Source organism: Engraulis encrasicolus, chromosome 11, assembly GCF_034702125.1.
Source record: "Engraulis encrasicolus isolate BLACKSEA-1 chromosome 11, IST_EnEncr_1.0, whole genome shotgun sequence".
Classification (NCBI taxonomy): domain Eukaryota; kingdom Metazoa; phylum Chordata; class Actinopteri; order Clupeiformes; family Engraulidae; genus Engraulis; species Engraulis encrasicolus.
Window position 1 is genome coordinate 8,242,864 of NC_085867.1, and position 20,824 is coordinate 8,263,687.

The 20,824-nt window shown below is 48.2% G+C and overlaps 1 protein-coding gene across 1 annotated transcript in view; it reads right to left on the bottom strand.

Moving 5' to 3' along the window:
* Positions 1–13,594, bottom strand: part of mfhas1 (multifunctional ROCO family signaling regulator 1) — a 66,219-nt gene extending 52,625 nt beyond the window's left edge. Inside the window, exon 1 of the mRNA XM_063209840.1 lies at positions 10,114–13,594. Coding sequence (XP_063065910.1) covers positions 10,114–13,156 — 3,043 coding nt within the window. The 5' untranslated portion in view covers positions 13,157–13,594. The remainder of the gene's footprint in view (positions 1–10,113) is intronic.
* Between the last annotated feature and the right edge of the window lie 7,230 nt (positions 13,595–20,824).

Genomic DNA, 20,824 nt, shown 5'->3' on the forward strand with positions numbered 1-20,824 from the left:
CTGAGGAAAACACCCTCAAAAGCCTTGGTACTGTACAAGGTTGGGTATTGTAGTTATTTACAAATCTGACGTGGCAACATCTCTTTTAAAACGGGACACATTTGGACCATACGGCTTTGCCACAAGATCAAGGAGGTGTGATGACGACCATTTTCAATCTTAACTTAAAGGGACACTGTGTGAGATTTTTAGTTATTTATTTCCAAAATTCATGCTGCCCATTCACATTAGCTTTTTTGTGAATACTGACCACCACCATCAAATTCTAAGTATTCATTATGACTGGAAAAAATGCACTTTTCATACATGAAAAGGGGGATCTTCTCCATGGTCCGCCATTTTGAATTTCCAAAAATAGCCATTTTTAGCTGCAAAAATAACTGTACTTGGATCTTATTAGAAAATCTTTGTTTATTACTTAGTAAACTTTCATGTAAAGATCAAATTTGGCAATAGGCAGCCCAGTTTCAATGTGCAGTATAGTTGCAGTACCTTTTTTTAAAAAAATCCTGCACAGTGTACCTTTAAGTTTTGTAGAATCAAGTTACTTAGTCAGTGCACTTCACCTTTGTAGGGCAGTACTGTGCTCCTCACTCTACCAGTCTTTTAAATGCATAAAGTGCTCAGGTCAACATAATAAAGGCAGTCAGACCAAAACTGGGTCACGGAGAAGTAAAGGCCACCTTCTCATTTTACATCCAATTAAGAGAAGTGTTGACGTGTACCAGACTACCCATAAAAATCTAGCTGATAAGACTACCTGGCAGCGCGCACACATGTGTGTGTGTGTGTGTGTGTGTGTGTGTGTGTGTGTGTGTGTGTGTGTGTTCTGTCTTGTCAAAACACAAGTTAAGCAGGGCGCTGCCATGGTGACACACAGGTGCGACTGACAGACCTCTTGGCACGACGCTTCCTCTCCTCTCCTCCTCTTCTCTCCCTCCCTCCATCTCTCTCTCCCTCTCTCCCTTCCTCCTCTATCCACCCCTCTCTCCCACCCTTTCTTCTCTTTCTCTCCACACCTGTGCCCTCCTTTCCGTGTCATCCTCAAATACATGTGAACACTCTCTCTTCTCCTCTCAGACCTCTGAAGTGCAGCCAGCATGTGTGTGTGTGTGTCTGTGTCTGTGTGTGTGTGTGTGTGTGTGTGTGTGTGTGTGTGTGTGTGTGTGTGTGTGTGTGTGTGTGTGTGTGTGTGTGTGTGTGTGTGTGTGTGTGTGTGTGTCTTCCTCTATGCTGCAGATGTTGCACTCTGCTCCTCTTTAACCTGTGTCAGACAGACATAGTTGTCTACAATGTGTAGTGTGTAGTGGAGGAGTGGAGGACTGGGAAGGAGGCTGGGATGGGATGGGATGGGATGGGATGGTGAGGTGAGGTGAGGAGGTGGGACTGTGCAGAGGAGGAGAGGAGAAGACAGGAGGAGAGGAGAGGACAGGAGAAGAGAAGAGAAGAGAAGAGAAGAGAAGAGAAGAGAAGAGAAGAGAAGAGAAGAGAAGAGAAGAGAAGAGAAGAGAAGAGAGGAACTTACAAGAGAGGAGAGGAGAGGAGAAGGTTGAGTTGAAATGGTGGGACTGTGCAGGGGGAGAGGAGAGGAGAGGAGAGGAGAGGAGAAGACAGGAGAGGATAGGAGGGGAGAAGAAATAGAGGAAAAGAGAGGAGAGGAGAGAAGAGGAGAGACAGAGGAGAGGAGAGGAGAGGAGAGGAGAGAAGGTTGAGGTGGAATGACAGAATGGCTGGACTATGCAGATGTGGAACGGAGAGGCCAGGAGAGGAAGAGGGAAGGAAAGGGAAGGAAAGGAAAAGAAGAGAGAGGAGAGGAGAGGAGGAGGCAGGTGAGGAGATAGAGAGGCCAGGAGAGGAAGAGGGAAGGAAAGGAAAAGGAGGGAAAGGAGGGAAAGGAGAGGAGAGGAGGAGAGATGAGAGGGAAGGAAAGGAAAAGAAGGCAAAGGAGAGGAGAGGAGAGCAAAGAAGAGGAGAGGGCAGGTGAGGAGAAGAGAGGAGAGGAGAGGAGAGGGAAGGAAAGGAAAAGAAGGGAAAGGAGAGGAAAGGAAAGGAGAGGAGAGGAGAGGGAAGGAAGGAAAAGAGGGCAACGGAGAGGAGAGGAGAGGAGAGGAGAGGAGAGGAGAGGAGAGGAGGGGCTGGTGAGATGGTGGGATGGAGGGCTTGGGAGTGGGAGTGGGCAGCCCCAAGTGCTTCAGGAAGCTTGGAGCTGCCGAGTGCCGAGCCCAAAAAGCAAAAGCACGGCATCCTGTTCCCGTCCTCGCACGCAAGCACAGAACACTCAGTCCCTCGCCAAAACCAACGCACACCACGGAAATAACATAATAATAACTACAGCAGAGGAGACTTCCTGACATGAACCACACACAGCCACAGCAACACAGCTTGATATCTTAATCGATAACAAACTTGAAAACGTAACTAAAAAAAACTATGTATTACATTGAAATAACATAATAGCTACAAATGAGGGCACGCAAAGACGGTTAACCAAACACAGCCAAAGGGCTAGGACTAGCCTAGGACCTGGATAGCATTATTAATGACAAACTTCAAAAAAAGGTTACTCAGTAGCAACCATTAAATAGCTTGTGCGTGCAAACCAATTAGCAAACCCTCCTTCAAAGACAACCGCCTAAACTGGTAAAAACAGGAGAGCTTTTCAAATAAATGCAGTTCATGCAGCAGAGCAGTCCATACAAAGCCAGTGCACTTTCCGTGTGTGCAGCAAATCCGTGCAAAAGTCAGTGCAGTGAAGCTGCAGAGAGAGCAACAGCTTTGGCTCAGTCTGTGCCTCAGAGTGGATTTGCATTGTAATGAAGTCTGGATTCCCTCTGTTGAGTTGCTTTGCGAGCTAGTACATCTCCGTTTTTACCATCTTAGGAAAGAGACAGTCTCAACCCAGACACTGGATTTAAATGGCTGTTCATAGATAACGGAACCTATGAAAGTAACAACACCAGCAGAGATGGATATGGTGTGTCCATAGCGACGCATGTATAAACATTCTAAACAGTCCCATGGAAACAAGAGCAACAAGTCTGGGGGTAGGGGGGCGGTAAGAGGAAGCACTTGGCCTTTCCCCCTACACAACATAAATTAACCTGTTCCTACCTAGCTATAAGAGGGTCATTTTTCATGGTTTGAAAATATCAGAAAAAAGGACACGTCACATGCAAACTCTCTCTCTCTCTCTCTCTCTCTCTCTCTCTCTCTCTCTCTCTCTCTCTCACACACACACACACACACACACACTGTTGTTTTCTTTACTCTTGCCAGGAGCGCTAGCTAGCGAATGATTCCTCATCGCTGTCAGCCTCGTTAGGCGGCATGAAAGACACACTTTTACAGTTTCTCTTGCTGCTTTTTGACAAAACAACACACACACACACACACACACACACACACACACACACACACACACACACACACACACACACACACACACACACACACACCAACAGGACATGTGCCTCTTCACCCCCCAACAAACAAACAACCCCAAAACAAGACACACACACACACACACACACACACACACACACACACACACACACACACACACACACACACACACACACACACCCACACACACACACACACACACACACACACACACACACACACACACACACACACACCAACAGGACATGTGCCTCTTCACCCCCCAACAAACAAACAACTCCCCAACCGCCACTATTAGCTGCTTACGTAAGGAGCCTCTCTCTCTTTCAGCCGAGTGCAAGAGAGTCCAATCGATTCCCTCTGGGGACCAAGCAGATGACTGGAAAAACAATCAGCTCTCTTATGACATGATGCACTCTCTGCCAAGGCACCGAGACCGAGACCAGTGGTTCCCAACCAGGGGTACACGTACCACTCGCTACTGTACTTGGCAGAGGTGTCAAAAGTAAAAGTAAAAGTACTTTTGTGGTGTAATTACAACACTGGCACATGACATTACATAGCTATTACATCATTTACTCCATTGTACCTAATGAGAGAGATAGACTGTGTTATTACTGAAAAACACTGAAAACCTAACAAGGACCCACCACAAACTTGATCCAACCAGTGCAGAGTTAGCTAATCGTAAGACAAGTACACAGGTCTACTGGTTACTCAGATAAGTTACTTGTGTTGGAAGGAAACTGTGTTTCTTTTTTTTTACTTTTACTTTTACTTTTGACTCCTCTGGTACTTGGGCACAAAAATGTCCGAAGGATCCAAAAGAGGACAAGAATTATGGCATGGCGGCTAATCATAGTATGATAAAAAAAAAAAGGTTTAGGGGGTATGCAAGAAAAAAAGGTTGGAAAACACTGGCTTGGTTTTGGTCATGTGGCTGTGACGCAGATGTTTACAAACAAATACCTTCTAGTTGTAACAATACCAACGCAAACGCCGGCGTTCCTATATCTTCGTGTGTCGAAGCGTCAGTCACTTTGTGCACCAAAAAAAAAAAAAAACCTCTAAGTATGCTGAGTGCTCCAGCCATTGCTTCACAGCACACAGGATGTTGATTTTCTTCTCCCCCAGGCCCCAGTTCCATCACTTGGCCACTGACTACTGGGGACATGGCACTGATACGGAGGAGGAAACAATGTTTCCAAGGAGGAAACAATGTTTTTATCTCGATAGTAAGTAGCGATAATCATATTATCTTGACAGTGTCACTGGAGATCACTGTTGTCTTACACTGAATATCACTAACTGCTGTTGTTATGGCAATGAATGTTGGAAACAACATTTTTTAAAAATCTTCATAGCGGAGAGAGAGACAGAGAGAGAGAGCAAGAGAGAGAGAGAGAGAGAGAGAGAGAGAGAGAGAGAGAGAGAGAGAAAGAGAGAGAGAGGAGAGGATGTGAGGAGATCACCCTACAGGTTATGAGAAAATGTGTCTTGTCATTGTAAACCATCATACGTGTAATTCACTATTCAAAAGTTAGGCAATCATGACAATCTCTAATCAGTGCATGCGTTACAGCTAGTTATCCATCAGCTGCTTAGAGTCCAAGTAGCTCACAGGTCATCTTCCATCAAATGGAAAATAATCATCGTCATCATCTCAGGGCATGCTTTTATACATGTTGTTATCCGACATCTGTGTTCAAAGTTCCTGAGAGTTGTAAGTCATCTAAAGCACAACCTTTACACACTTGTTCTTCTCCCACAAAAACATGGCCATAGGGTGTAGAACACGTTGCAGTTGAGCACCTTATTCGGAGCTAACCTGCCCAGGCTTGTCTGAAGTGAACCACGCTCCTGAAAGTAGGCCGATATCTCAAGCCTTTAAAAACAAAACAAGGGCTGCAAATCACACTTAAAGATATGTGACAGCGAACGGATCCACACCTCCAGGCTTGCCGGCAGAGGGGGCCCAGGGAGATGGGGGGCCCAAAATTGGGTCTCCATTACATGGTATGTATTGGGTAGGGGGCCCTTTCAGATGACCTTGTTCTGGGCCTTGCGAAAGCTGTCAGTGGCCCTGCACACATCGCAGAATACACACTAACACATTGACACCTCGTCTTCAAAGCATGTTAATGAGTTACATCACTGCTATGAATTATGTTAAGCACCCTCCCTCCACACACACACACACACACACACACACACACACACACACACACACACACACACACACACTTGTATCTCAATCTATTTTGGTTTCTTGATATCTCACTCTCTCCCCCTCTCTTTCCTTCCTTCTTTCGCACGCTCTCATCCCCTCTCTTTAGCTCCGTCTCCACACCCTTCTTCCATCTCTCTCTCTCTCTCTCCCCTTCCATCTCTCCCTCTCCCCTACCACCGCGCTCTCTCTCTCTCTCTCTCTCTCTCTCTCTCTCTCTCTCTCTCTCTCTCTCTCTCTCTCTCTCTCTCTCTCTCTCTGCCATTTCCAGCATCATCTGCCATAGCAGTAGGGTGACATGGTACAGTACTGGCCTGGAGCGCTAGGCTAGGCTAGCAGTAGCATGGACGTCATCTAGCTCTATCTGCAGCCATAGCTGTAGGGTGGCCTGACGTCCGTCTTTAGACGGACCGTCTGTCTTTTCAGTGCCTTGTCAGGTGTGAGGCACAGCATTGAGCCGGACGCCTAATTGATTAAAATGCATGAAATTGCATCTAAGAAACGCAAATTTTCACGCCCCCCCCATCCAAAAACATGTCTGCCTTTCACTGTCACGGAGATGGTCACCATAATCTACAGCCATAGCTGTGTCTGACTGTGTAATGAAGATGCTGTGACTGTACTGTAGTGTACTGAAGGGAGTGGTGGTGGTGGGCATGGCATGGCGAGCACACTGCTCTGCTAAATGATTTAGAGCACAGCCAGCAGTCGCTGCCCGCCACACATGCCAGCCATGAACCAATCTGTAGCTGCCCGCCACACACACACACGCACAGCTAACCAAAGACAGGCATGCACACACACACACACACAGGCACATGCGCACGCACACATGCACGCATGCACATGGGTACACACACGCACGCATGCACGTACGTACGTACACGCACACACACGCACACACACGCACACACACACACACACACACACACACACACACACACACACACACACACACACACACACACACACACACACACACACACACACACACACACACACACACACAAGCAGGCAAACACAAGTAGGATGAGGCCAATGCATCCTGTGTAAGGAAGACTCAGATTCACTGGTGAGGAGGAGAAACAGAGAGAGAGAGAGAGGCAGGGAGAGAGAGAGTGAAAGGCAGACAGAGACAGACACACAAGGAGAGACAACAAGAGAGGGAATCCCAAAGAGATGGGAAATATTTTTGGGTGTAGCAAGGAGTTTGGATCGCAGTGTTGCTACTTATCATGCCTCTTTGACAGATGCAACTGCTTCTGCTTGCAGAACACACACACACACAGCTTCTGCCTGCAAAGCACGCACACACAAACACGCACGCACGCACGCACACACACAGATGAGCTACTGCTTTTGCTGCGTGCTCATAAAACGTTGGCAGAACACACACATGGACACACGCAGACACACACCCACACACCCACAATGTGCCAAAACCCCATGACTGCTTCTGCTTTACAAGCTAATGAATGCTGGGAGCAGGCAGAAACCACTCCCAGACCGCCAGACAGGCACGCTCTCTCCAGCTCACTAACTATCTACTGTATCTACCCGTCTCTCCCTCTCTCTCTATGTCTCTTTCTATCCCTCTCCCTCTCTATCTCTCTCTGTCTCCATCTCCATTTCTCTTCCCCCTCTTTCTCCATCTCTCCCTCATTCTATCCCCCCCTCTCTCTTTCTCTCTCTCTCACACACTCTCTCTCTCTCTCTCCTTCCATACCTGCTTATTCCTCTTCAGCTGAAACCTAGTCTCACCCCACTTTGGGTTTGGGATGGACTTTGAGTGCACCAAAGAGCCATTAGCCACACTGACCTTTCATCCAGCCATTGTGTCAGTGCATAATGCAATCTACTACTGATGAGAGAGAGGGAGAGAGAGAGGAAGAGCAAGAGAGAGAGAGTGCGAGAGTGGGAGACACAAAGAGAGGGAGAGAGAGAGAGAGAGAGAGAGAGAGAGATAATATGAGAGAGAGAGAGATCAAACAAAAGATTAGGCAATCCTTTTGGCTTGCTCCTTCCTTCCTTCCTTTCTTTTCACCGAGATCTGTGGAAATGAGCTACAAAGAGAGAGAGAGACAGGGAGTGTGTGTGTGTGTGTGTGTGTGTGTGTGTGTGTGTGTGTGTGTGTGTGTGTGTGTGTGTGTGTGTGTGTGTGTGTGTGTGTGTGTGTGTGTGTGTGTGTGAGAGAGAGAGAGAGAGAGAGAGAGAGAGAGAGAGAGAGAGAGAGAGGCAGAGAGAGAGAGAGAGAGAGTGTGAGAGATCTGAGGATATGAGCTACACAGGCAGGCAGCCTTTTGATGGTCACGTGACGTGACAGTGATGATCTGTACAATATGAGCTAAGAAAAACATCCTTCATCCCCCACTAATACACAATGTAATACCTCAAATTACTTCAAGCACAAGCATGGGCACGAGCACACACACACACACACACATCTGCTCGCACGCACGCACGCACGCACGCACGCACACACACACGCACGCACACACACACGCATGCACACACACATGCATGCACACACACTCACACTGCTCACACACGAGGCATTGCATGTTGCCATGCCAACCTCCTGCAGCCTCCGTTCCGTCACCATGTCAGTGGATTTGACACACCCTAGTCCCCCTCATCAGGAAGCCAGAGGACACACACACACACACACACACACACACACACACACACACACACACACACACACACACACACACACACAGACACGCACGCACACACACACACACACGTGCACAGCTGGTCCCATCCAATTTCACTTTCTAGGTGCGTCTTTCATCCCCCACACTACTACCCCCATCTTCCTTTATACAGAAAGTGCACCTCTGCACACACACAAACACGCCAATACACACACACCCCTTCTCTCTTTGTTTCCCCAGGCTCGCTGAAACCTCTGTCTTCCATTCTGTCAATATTTAATGTCAACCTAGGCACAGAGCCAGTGCACACACACACACACACACACACACACACACACACACACACACACACACACACACACACACACACACACAGGTTGATAGGCAGGTCAAATATGCTTTTGTTATATTATCGCACACATGACGACAACAAACAAAGCTATGAAGCCACATTGAAACAAACAAGAGGGAGACTTGCATCATGCAACTACACTGTCCTATAATCCTATGCATGGCCGTAACTACCATCGAGGACACAGAGGTCATGTCCTCTGTATTTTTTTTTCAGTAATGTAAAATGTATCTATGATGAAAATCGATATATTATCAACAATGATAAACTCAGTCTGTATACGTCACCCCCATTTATTCTCAAGGCAGTGATTACTGAAAACAAACTTAAGAGTTTGACTGAAGTGTTTAAAGCATTCTAAATGTACAGTATGCAGTAGAGCACACAGTATTTGACCTCGGTATTTGAAAATGTTTGGTTACGGCCCTGATCACATGCACTTTTGTTCATCTAGACCAGGGGTTCCCAAACTTTACCATGAAAAGGACCCCCAGATACCGGTAGATTCCAGCCAAGGCCCTCCTAACATGGGCCGTGACACGCTATTTTTTCTGTGCACCCTGGTTTCACAACTTCATGAAGTTGATGCATTCCTAAACCCATAGAAGTACTACAGAAAGCATAATAGCCGCCCTACATTGTAAAGAAGATTGTTTAGCTTATTTTTTGTTTATGTTGGCTTCATAAGCTATTCAATGTATTAAATTTTCAATTTTATTTTGCTATATTCTTCCTGCCAACCTGCTGCGGCCCCCCTGGCATCCCCTCGCGGCCCCCCAGGGGTCCCCGGCCCACACTTTGAAAACCACTGATCTAGACTACCTCTTTTACGCAATGTGTACGCTGGGAGAAACCAGGCACCACGGTCAATAAACAAACCCAAACACGATGTAAACACAACATGTAAACATATGCTGGTGGGCCGTGACTCAAGGCTGCAGAACTACAAACCATAAGAACTATTTGACGTTCCCCACTGAAGAGAGAGGCATTCATGTCTGTAAGCCTAGTAGAAATAAGAAGAAAGAAGTAAAAAAGGTAGGGCAGGGTGCCACGGGCCTGGTACCAAAACACTTCAAACACAGCAGAGCACAGCTCACAACAAACCGTGAATCAGTCAGTGTGGAATGGAATGGGTGCTATTTGATCTGCTGCTGGCGTGAGGGTAAAGGAGGTGAGAGAGAGAGGAAACGAGTGAGAGAGAGAGAGTGTGTGTGTGTGTGTGTGTAGGTGTGTGAGTAAGTGAGTGAGAGAGAGAGAGAGAGAGAGAGAGAGAGAGAGAGAGAGAGAAAGAGAGAGAGAAAGATGAGAGAGAGAATGTGTGTGAGAGAGGGGGAATGAGTTCAACCAGAGGCAGAGAGAGAGAGAGAGAGAGAGAGAGAGAGAGAGAGAGAGAGGGAGAGAGAGAGAGATCTCCAGAGAGAGAGCCGTGTTTTGGAGGATGGTTTGGAAAAGGCATTAGGCCTATACAGTACCTGGGAAGGAATGTGGGCTGGGCGAGCTGCGCTTGAGGCACTTGGAGCACAGGACGTGCACGGAGTAGTAGAGTCCCGGCCACTCCTGCAGCAGGGCGTTCAGCTCCTCCAGCAGCGGCGTCACCGCCTGCCACGCCGTCCAGATGTTGGGCAGCGAGGCGTAGCTGGCGACGGACAGCACGTCCGGCTGGAGGCGGGCGCGCGCCGGCCGGTAGCTCACCACCACGGGCACCTTGCCGCGGTAGGCGAAGATCTGGTGGCGGCTGTCCGAGCGCTGCACCACGTGCGCGTTAATCTGCACGCTGTAGCGCGCGAACAGGCCCGGCGGAAACAGGAAAGGGAAGCTGTACTCAATCTGGAGCTGCTCCACCGAGAAGATCTGGCCCGAGCCGGGCGACGGGGACGACGTTCCAGACCCGGATCCGGAACCTGAACCTGGTCCAGCTCCGTTGCTGCTGCCGCTATTCCACCAGTCCTGCCCTGCCGCGTGGGGTTCCTCGTTGCTGACGTGGCTGGGGAACTTGTACCACAGGGTGGCGCCGTTGAGGCTGAGCGGCTTGGCGCGCGGCTTGTTGACACAGTAGCACACGCCCATCTTCTCCAGCAGCTCCATGATGAGCGTCAGGTCCTGCTGCGTCTGCACCAGCGGCTGCAGGAGGAGCCGGATCACGTTGGACGGCAGCAGGCCGTTCTGGAGGAAGCCCTCGGCCAGGTGCTTCATCTGGGACGTGCGCACGGGGTCGTCGCCGCAGTGCAGGACGTCCGACGACGCCGACTCGGCCAGGAGGCGCTCCAGCATGGCGGCCGCGTCGCGCTGGAAGAAGACGTTGAGGATGGCGATGAAGCGCGGCAGGTTGTGGAAGACGTACTCCTTGAGCGTGGCGCTGTCCTCGAAGTACAGCAGCTTGCCGCTCTCGTGCAGGTAGGAGAGCGCGCTCTGCAGACGGTCCTCGGTCAGGCCGGCCTGCAGGCCCAGGCGCGCCGAGTCCCACCACGACAGCCACAGCTCGCGCGGCTTGCAATGCAGCTCCTCCAACATCTGCCAGGACTTTGGCAGGACGCGGTGCAGGTTGGGGAAGATCTCCCGGTGGTCGGCCACCGACATGAGCTTCTCCTTCAGCCGCTCGACGTTGCGGTTGCCTCGCTCTGTGCCCTCCGCGTCCACATTGCAGCAGACGCGCAGCACCGGCGACAGGATCTGCAGCCGGTGGTTGAGCAGGTACTGCAGCTGGGCCTTCTTGCGGCGCAGGTTGCGGTCCGAGACGCCGTAGAAGAGCACGTGGGGGCTGGAGGTGCGCACATCGTAGCCCAGCGCCAGCGCCTCGTCCACCTGCTCGGCCAGGCTGCGCAGGCTGTCCGCGTGCCGGCGTTCCTGCAGCCAGATCTGCCGGTGGATGTCCAGGCACTTTTCCTCCAGCTCCGCCTCCTCGCACAGGTCCGTGTGCGTGCCCACCATGAGAACCACGGCGTGGGGCACTTTGGCGCTCAGCAGGTGGAGGAAGTAGCCGACGTGCTCCTTGAAGCCCCTGGGCGTGTAGGTCTTCAGGTTCACCACCAGGATGTACAGAGCGCCCGGTGACAAGAAGAAGGGCTTGATCAGGTCGTAGTTTGGCAGTCCAGAGAGGTCGTATACTATAAAGGTCAGGCTTCTGTCGGCGTCTGCCACCCAGTTCGTGACGTCGATGCCCTTGTTGTTGCTGCTTCCTGCAGCCGGCGTCTTTGCATCTTGCGCTTTGCGAACCACGCACCGCCTGAGGCACGTCTTGCCCGCGTTCTTCTGGCCCATTAGGACCAGTTTTAACCTGGGCTTCACGGCGGGCTGCGAGTTGGCCAGCTCTTTCTGGTAGGCCGCGATGTACGGGATCCCCTTCATGCAGACCTCGTAGGGAGGCTGTATGAGGGGGTTGTCCTTCACCTTCCAAATGTTCACTTTGGCCAGCTTTCCAAAGTTGTCCGGAAGAATGGCGATTTGGTTACCCTGTAAAACAAGCTCCTCCAGCCTCTCCAAGTCCACGATGGAGTCGGGCAGGAAGGTGATCATGTTATTGTCCAGCCACAAGTTGGCCAGCTTCGTCAGCAGGCCCAGCTGCTCGGGGAGAAACGTCAGCCTGTTCCTGCTCAAGTACAGCTCCTCCAGAGCCGCGATCTTGAGGATGACCTGGGGAAACTCCTCAAACAGATTCGAGGAGAGGTTGAGCATCTTCAGCCTCTGCAGCTTCCCAAAGGAGTGAGGCAGTGCAGTCAGCACGTTGCCGTCCAGCATCAGGCTCTCCAGGTTTCGCAGGTCACAAAAGGTCTCTGGCAGAGAAGAGATCAGCGTGTTGCTAAGCCACAGGATTTTGATGGACTCCAACGTCATGACGTTGTTGGGGAGACACTCGAACTTATTCCCGGAGCAATCCAGCTCCTCCAGGTCGCTGAGAGCCAGGATCTCCAGGGGAAAGTGGTGGAGCTTGTTGTGGTCCGCGTCCAGCGTGCGGAGCTTCCGGAGCTGCGTGAAGGACCTGGGAAAATCGTGGAGCTCATTAAAGCTGATATCCAGCTCCTCCAGACCCTGGAGGGCGCCGATTCCCGAGGGCAGATACTGGATCTTGTTGTGGCTGATGCAGAGCTTTTTCAGGCCCTTCAGCAGCACAATGTCCTCTGAAAAATGGCCCAGGCAATTGTGGCTAATGTCCAACTCCACCAACTGACAGAGCTGGAACACTGCCTGGGGCACCGTGGCGAACTTGTTCCGCCGTAGGATGAGGATACGCAGCTTCGTCAGCGTAGACCCCAGCCCCTCGGGGAGTTCCACCAGGCAGTTGTTACCCACGTTCAGCACCTCGATGTCCTTGATGTTCTCGGGCAGCGTGATTTTTTGGCTGTTTTTTGTTGTGCTGAGGGTGAGCTGGCGCAGGTTACTCCGCAGCTTTCTCGAGCGCAGCGCCGCATCCCTCCATAACCTGGCCGTCTTCAGATTGTTCTCGTTTTCAGCCATGGTGGTGGTGCTGCTGCAGCTAGACCCCTCCTCCTTGTTTTCATTGAGAGCAATCATCATCATTTTGTTTTATCCTGGCAACATGGTGATCGCCCCGCATGCTTCACCGATTCCCATGCATTGTGCCGAAGTCCTCACGGGTTCACCGATCCGAAGGCGCGTAGCGACAACAACAACAAAGCCGAGTACATCCAGTGCATAATGTCCATCGATCTTTTCAGTGGCTTCCGAGCGCCCGAGACGATACAACGGTGTTCCATGCATCCTCACGGGCTGCGCCATTGACTAGAACAGGACACACGAAACGAAAACGAAATGCGATTTCAAAGGTGAAACTGGTCCGGTTCGGAGGGCAGGCGGGTCGCCTGGCACCGCCGGCGCGCACTCCAGTACCACCGCATTAAATGTCGTCCCAAACTTGCAATAGAAAGACAAAACGGTTCAATTGAAATCACTAACCGCACGGCGTAGTCTCCTGTACTACCTCCGCCCGTGAGTGTGTGCGCCTGAATGCATTCTGACTCTCTGCAGTCTCGGTTAGTCAGAGGAGGAAAACACCAGCACCGCCTATCACACTGCGTCAGAATCCCGAGCCCACCTTCTCGCAGAGGCGAGGTGTAGCAACCCCTTGTGAGTAGGCTGCCGGATGTGAGTGCCCGGATATCCGCCCGAGTATTTAGGATATCCGGGCGCGTATTTACATACTTTCTAACATCAGGATTGCTTTGCGGCACCACAGCTACCCGATATGAGTCGCGCTGGGAGTTACGCAAGAGCACACGGCTATGGAGTGGACTCACTGTTTCGGTTTTGCAGAAGTAGACACGGACCATAGACGATTTTCATTTTAGTGCTATTGTCTACCATTTGGCCTACCTGTTCGCTGCGCTGCGCCGTGACACTTCTTTACCACAGGGCTACACAAAGATTCTCTATTCTAATCTGCATTTAAACCGTCTCTGGTACCACCAAAGAACGCGGATAACGTAGGCTACGCTGTCAAGCATGTTGGGGGTCAAGCGCAAGATCTACCATGAGCCAAATGCGCATAGTTTATGTTGAAATATAGTCAAAAAGCACATAAAGGGGCAGTCTAACCGATTTTATTATTATTAATTATAAATACATTGGGTAATTAAATTAATTCTTCATCACCACACACACACAAACGCTGTCAAGCAGACTGGAAGACATAGGATTACACTGAACAAGGTAGACGGATGCTGAGGCATCAGCGTCTATCTGGACCAAGTTTGAGAGCCCCTACACTACACACCTTTGAGAGACCACAGAAGCACTCCAATTACCTGCTTGTGTTGTACTGATCTATGGGTCAAGCGCAAGATGAGCCAAGAGGTAATGCGCATAGTAGGGCCTAGGCTATATATTGAAATATAGTCAGAAAGAGGCGCATAACATTTTAACATTTTTTAATTGCAAATTTAAGGGGACATAAACATTACACTAACTGATTTTATAACATTTGAATATTGTACAGCATCACACATACTGTAGCCTACACCGTTCAAGTCACTCCATCCAAGGGCAGAGGAGCAAGTGGAAGTTTGTAGGTAGGCCACTGGCTGTGAGAAAGGCTGGAGCCACGCCAAAGATAAAAAGCCATTTCATGTGTAACAGAGAATTAAGTTTTATTTTCTCCTTCTCCTTGTTGTTGTGCCACGTGACATTTTTTTGGGGGGCCATCTGTCTAATATGAAATTGAAAACCATTTGAAATTCTACCATAACTGATGAAAAAGAGATCAACAAGTGTCTAACTTCTGAAAATCTTGTCCGTGTGTAAACTAACCAGGGGATGTTACACAGGTCAAAACTTTGACAATGCCAGTCACAATAAGAGTGAGACATCACTAGGGCTACTGTACACACAAAAAACCCTGCAGGTTTGAAAGAACGTGAGGACACAGCTGTTGTAAAACATATACTTTCTTTTATTTTCTTCTTCTTCTTCTTGTATAAACATTCTAAATGTGCAGAGTAGGCAGGCGAATCATAAAAGCACAGTTACACTTGGATATTAAAATGTATAGTACACATTGCAAACCTGAAACAGTGTTGCCAGATGGAAAATGCTGAATTATCAAATTACCAAAACCTCAACATGAATCTTTTTGGGGTCTATATAAACCTAAATATTGCTCTGTATGCCTCATCTCCAAAACCTTGAGGAAAGAAGAGAGTCCAAGAAGAGGATCTGTCGGTCTTGAACTTTTAACACCTGCAAGACATACATTTGGTGTCACCCATCAACATGGCTAATTGTAAATTATTAAAGGGGGCAGAAATGGGTCTGAAATACTGAAATGTTCACTCAACACATAGCAAGTAGTGATCCCCTTGGCCTGGTTGCCTACTCCAAGCAGGAAAAAGGATAGCATCCCTTGACCCACACATCGTCCTGTTGTTTGGGAATAATTTTTGCAGACAGACATACACACTTACTGTCCTATGGGGCATTGAAATGGAAAAGATGCGTACACATGGTCAGAATGTTGGAGGGAAGTGTATACATACAAAAAAACATACACATACTTCTGCAAAGACAATCACCGGCAGATTGGACAGGGGGTCCACATCATTTTCCAGGTAGGGACAGCAAACATGTCCACAATATGGACATCTTTTCCCTGCTCAGAGACATATACTGATAACCGCTTCTAACAAAATAGACAGTTTTAACACATGCACTAAAGATTTAGAAAAATAAATAAATTAATCAAAACCAGATTTACATGCTTTAGAGCAGCCTCGCGCACCAGCTTCAGGCAGGCATTTCCAATCTAAAAAGAAAACACACTCATAATCCTTGCGGTCTGGTTATAATGTAGGATACCTACATTTTCAAAAGGTCATACTCACGGTTGAGTCCATGCACCTGTTGAGACCAGGCTTAGGAATCCTCACGGAGAAGGCAGACATCTCCCTCTTTGGTGAGGAGTTCATTGCCTGGGCGGCTGGTGTCCAGGACATATATTTCAGCTACAATGCATATCAGAGTTATGGCAAAGGATAAGGCCAATTGGGAAACTCAAACTCCCTTTGTCATTGTGACACAACACGCCACAGCACACAAGTGAACACTGCACACAATGAAATAGCATTTATGTCTCACCCGTGCAAGTGGGCAGCCCCCGATGGCGACCCAAGGGAGCAGTGTGAACGGGACGGTACCATGCTCAGGGTACCTCAGTCATGGAGGAGGATGGCGGAGAGCACTGGTCAATTACTCCCCCCACCAATCTGGCGGTTGGGAGTCTAACCAGCAACCTTTGGGATACAAGGTCTGACGCCCTAACCACTTACCCATGACTGCCACTGACATGAATAAGCCATAATTAACACACAGCACGCCAGTACTATAAGTCAGTCAAATTCAAAGATTATTTATTTTCTCCTGTAGAAACATGTCTGTGAATAAAGCATGAAATACAGAGCTCTGGGTTCAAATTTATCTTGCCCTAGCATCAACAAAGATGAACACTGAATCTCCCTGAACCCATTGATTATATAGTAACATAATTTCACTAAAGAATGTAACCAAAATTATGTCCGTTTGTACAAACTGGAATCAGTCAGGTCTTTTTATCTGGTCATCTTCATCTTGTGACGCACAACTGCTTCATGTCAGTCCTGTGTCTGACATCCATTACCTGTTGTGCCTTAATGAATCACAAACATCCACATAGACCATCAGCCATCCACAGCACAGGCCCTAGCCCTGTTTCAGTGCCCCAGGGTGGCCTTGCACAAACCCCTTCATACACACATATTTCCACATCCAACAGGGGTCCCTGGTTCATCTTCCCTGGTTCTGTAGGGAGGTTACGCACGCACGCACACACAAACACACACACACACAAACACACGCACACACAGGTACACAAGCCTCCACGAGGCTACATAGCACCACTTGTGTCACCCCCCTCAGCCCCTCTCCATCAAGGCAATTCACCAGCTCAGCCTAGAGGAAAAGCTATCTGATTAGGGCCGTAGTCCACCACCTCGGCACATAAGACTCCGAGTGGTACTGTAAGCCCCCTCCATAACCATAAACATCATGCATACCAGCAGACCCTGTCATGGGAAAAGTCAAGATTAAACACAGTTGCAACTGTCGCTGTGCATCTCCCAGTAAGAGGCATTTTGATGTGCCCGTCCCCAGCTTTGACACGTAACCTGCTGGTGTCTCTCTTCTGCGGCCCTCATCACGACAACGCCTGAAAGAATGTTTCATTAGCTTCCCTCCCCAAATGAAAAAGACACAGACCCTACTCTTTGGCTCCAAACACTAAATGGTAAAAAAAGCTAAATGGACTACATTTGTATAGCACCTTTACACTCTTTCGAGCACTCAAAGATCGTTACATTGTATGCCTCACTTTCTTCCCATTCACCACACCGGTGGCAGTGGCTGCCATGCAGGGTACCACCCTGCCACCAGGAGCAATTCGGGGTGAATGTATCTTAGCCAAGGACACATTGATGGGGTCAGACAGAGCGGGGCTGCCGAACAGTCTCCTCTATCACCTGAGCCTGCACTGCCCCTAAAAAGTAACATATAAGTTTAAAACGTGAATGTCAGTAGCTGTATTAAATGATAACTTCAGCCAATATCAACATACTGTTAATGCTCTCACTACCCTGGACTTGTCAGTACCAGAGAATGTTTATTTTTTAATTCAGCCTTTCCGAGATCCTAGTCATTGCAATGGAGCCAGGTGTTTGTTTACATAAAAAAAAACAAATGGATTTATTCCCAATAAATCCAAAAGGTTATGCAACATCAGCAGACAACTAACAAACAGTGTGCTTTTAAAATAGCCCCATTAGAATAGCTCAGATATCGGAAAGGGCTGAGCCCTTGCAACATCACCGGGCACTGACAAGTCAAGGTTAGCGTGAGCAATACATCAGCATATTGAAATTGACAGAACTGGTCCTTTAAAATTAGTAAATGCTTACACTTAGATTGCTAGATGAAGCCACAATCACATGTGTTAGTGACTATATGAAATGAAATCAACAGTAGCCTACTTACCCAGTTCTCAATGTCCTTCGCCTGACCATCCCAGAAATTCCCAGAGATGGCCTTATTTCGGGTACCCCTGAAGTGACTATATGAAATGAAATCAACAGTACTTACCCAGTTCTCAATGTCCTTCGCCTGGCCATCCCAGAAATACCCAGAAATGGCCTTGTTTCGCGTACCCCTGAACTTGCGGTGGCTGCCAGACCCAGGTTGTGACACTCGCTTCACACAGCATCTTTCTCCGCGTCGCTGGTTATTACCAGCCGCATGTACTGCCGCCTCGGCCCGATGTAAAATAAGCGACGATCTATTAAAACATGGAAAAGGTATGTCTTATTTTGACACTCTTATTAGGCTACGTGAAGTTGTCATGAACTGCATCAGAGTTTCTTACAAGCATTCCAAGTGAGCATCAAGTGACAATTCTGACAAACGACACTGACAAAACAGAGAAGGACAACATCGATCGCACATAATCTCCTTTGGCGAGCCATCGTATCAAGAATATCAGAAAACTATTAATGACAGCAACTGACATGAACTGGAAAGATCTCCAACTCTGATGAAATTAGGGTTAACTTTCACTACCGCTTGGATGAGCGGCGGACCTTCCACCTCTCCTGCTTCCCCCAGAGGGGCAACATTCGCCCCGTCTGTAAAAATGTTTTTACGTTTTCATAAAACTGGTATCCAGATGTCTCCGCGCCGGTAGTCGGCTAGTCGCACTCCCTTCCATCCTGGCAGACTCAAATCGGACCGGGGTCGAGTAGCTGAGGTAAAACTGTCGTAAATATAGGGCCAGATACCCGGAAACAGCCGTAAATACTCGGGCGGATATCCGGAAATACTCGGGCGGATATCCGGGCACTCACATCCGGCAGCCTACTCACATGGGGTTGCTACAAGGCACACGCGCATGATAAAAGATGTAGGCTCACAGGATATGCTCAAAACAAAACATCCCAACAATACAGGAGGTGAGAAAACAACCAAAAGGTGAAAATAGCCGAATCTAGGATATTAGTCTAATCACAACTGGGGTTGTATTTGTTGGTAGGCCTTTCATTGGTTAAAGGCTTAAAAAAAGACCAGAAAACGCCACTGGTTAATATACCAGCATTGATTGTGAAAAGTGAATTTTCATCTTTAGTTTTAAGTTTTTCTTGGATGTGTGTTTTTGTTAGAAACAGCTCGTGTAGGCCTATAGTGAACAGTCTCACTAATTTTAAATTGTTCAGGATGCGACACAAGTGGAATAGGTTTTAGGTGACACAAAGAAAAGTACATCTTTCAAGTTAGGGTAACTGTATATTATTTGTTATTTAGTCGCCATGAAGCAATATGCAAGTGAAAGGGAAATCTATTGTCAACAAGACAAAAACCCATGAAAGGCTCAACAAAGGTAATTTTGCTTGAGTCTGGCGCCTCCTGTCGGTGTTAAGAAGGACATGCACTGAATTGGTAGGGGAGCTGCCCTTTTTGGGTATATTGAAGTGACCATGCATGTATGGATTAATCATGAAATTAAATAAACTAGGCCTATCTATTGAAAAATCGTCTTGACATAATGTTAGAGCAATACATTTCAAATGGATTCTCTAAATACTCAAAATATTTGAAAACAAACACATCACCCAATGCATTGCTCATATGCATTGATGGTGCGCTGACATTTTTACTTGCTTTATAGATCACAAAAACGCAACAGATTATTCTTGTCAGCCATGGCCTAGTGGTTAAGGAGATGGACTTTAGACCAGAGGATCGCAGGTTCGAATCACTCCCTATCTCACCCCATGGCTGAGGTGCCCTTGAGCAAGGTACCTACCCCTACATTACTCCAGGGACTGTAACCAATACCCTGTAGCCTACATAAAAAAACTAAGTCCCCTTGGATAAAAAGCGTCAGCGAAGTGGAATGTAATAATAATTAGCACAAGCAGGCTCAATGATCTGGATATGAACAGCATAACTGTTAGCCTGGCGAGCCAAACCTCTACAGCCTCTAGATTTCTATGCTACATAACTGTCCCATGGTAAATAACATGCAACACAGGGGCGTAGGCAGAAATAATAAAACAGGTGGGCCCAGAAAAAATTGGACGGGCCCAACCCGAAAGCGTGTAGGTAGATATTATAATACTGTGCTATGCCATTCATTTATAGAGTGCATCTTAATATGCGTCCTTGCCTCCTCCACTTGCGCTTGTCTCCTCGCCCCGCCTCCTGGCCCCTCCTCCGTGGAGAAAACAATAAAGTTTCCCAGCTGTCAGCCTAGCCACAACAACTTTTGAGGGACTGTTTTTCATTCACCATAACAATTGCACACGAGAAAAAGACTCTACAATTGAGCTTTTGCAAGATATTGAAATATAATGCTGTTGTCAGTGATGTCATCATGACGAGAAGCGAGTGGAGGAGGCAAGTGGAGGAGGCAAGATCCCATATTAAGATGCACTCTATAGTTCAATGAGGCAGCAGTTGACTGTCAAGTGTGAATGAGGTGGGCCTGGATGTCAAGTGGGCGGGCCCAGGCCCACCCAGCGACCCAGGCCCACCCTTGGCTACGCCTATGATGCAACACACCACCTTTACCAATTTAATACGGACTGTGTAGATTTTATACCAAGACCTCATGCTCACAATTTCCAAAATTAATTCCTTAAGGCAAAGTGCACAGTA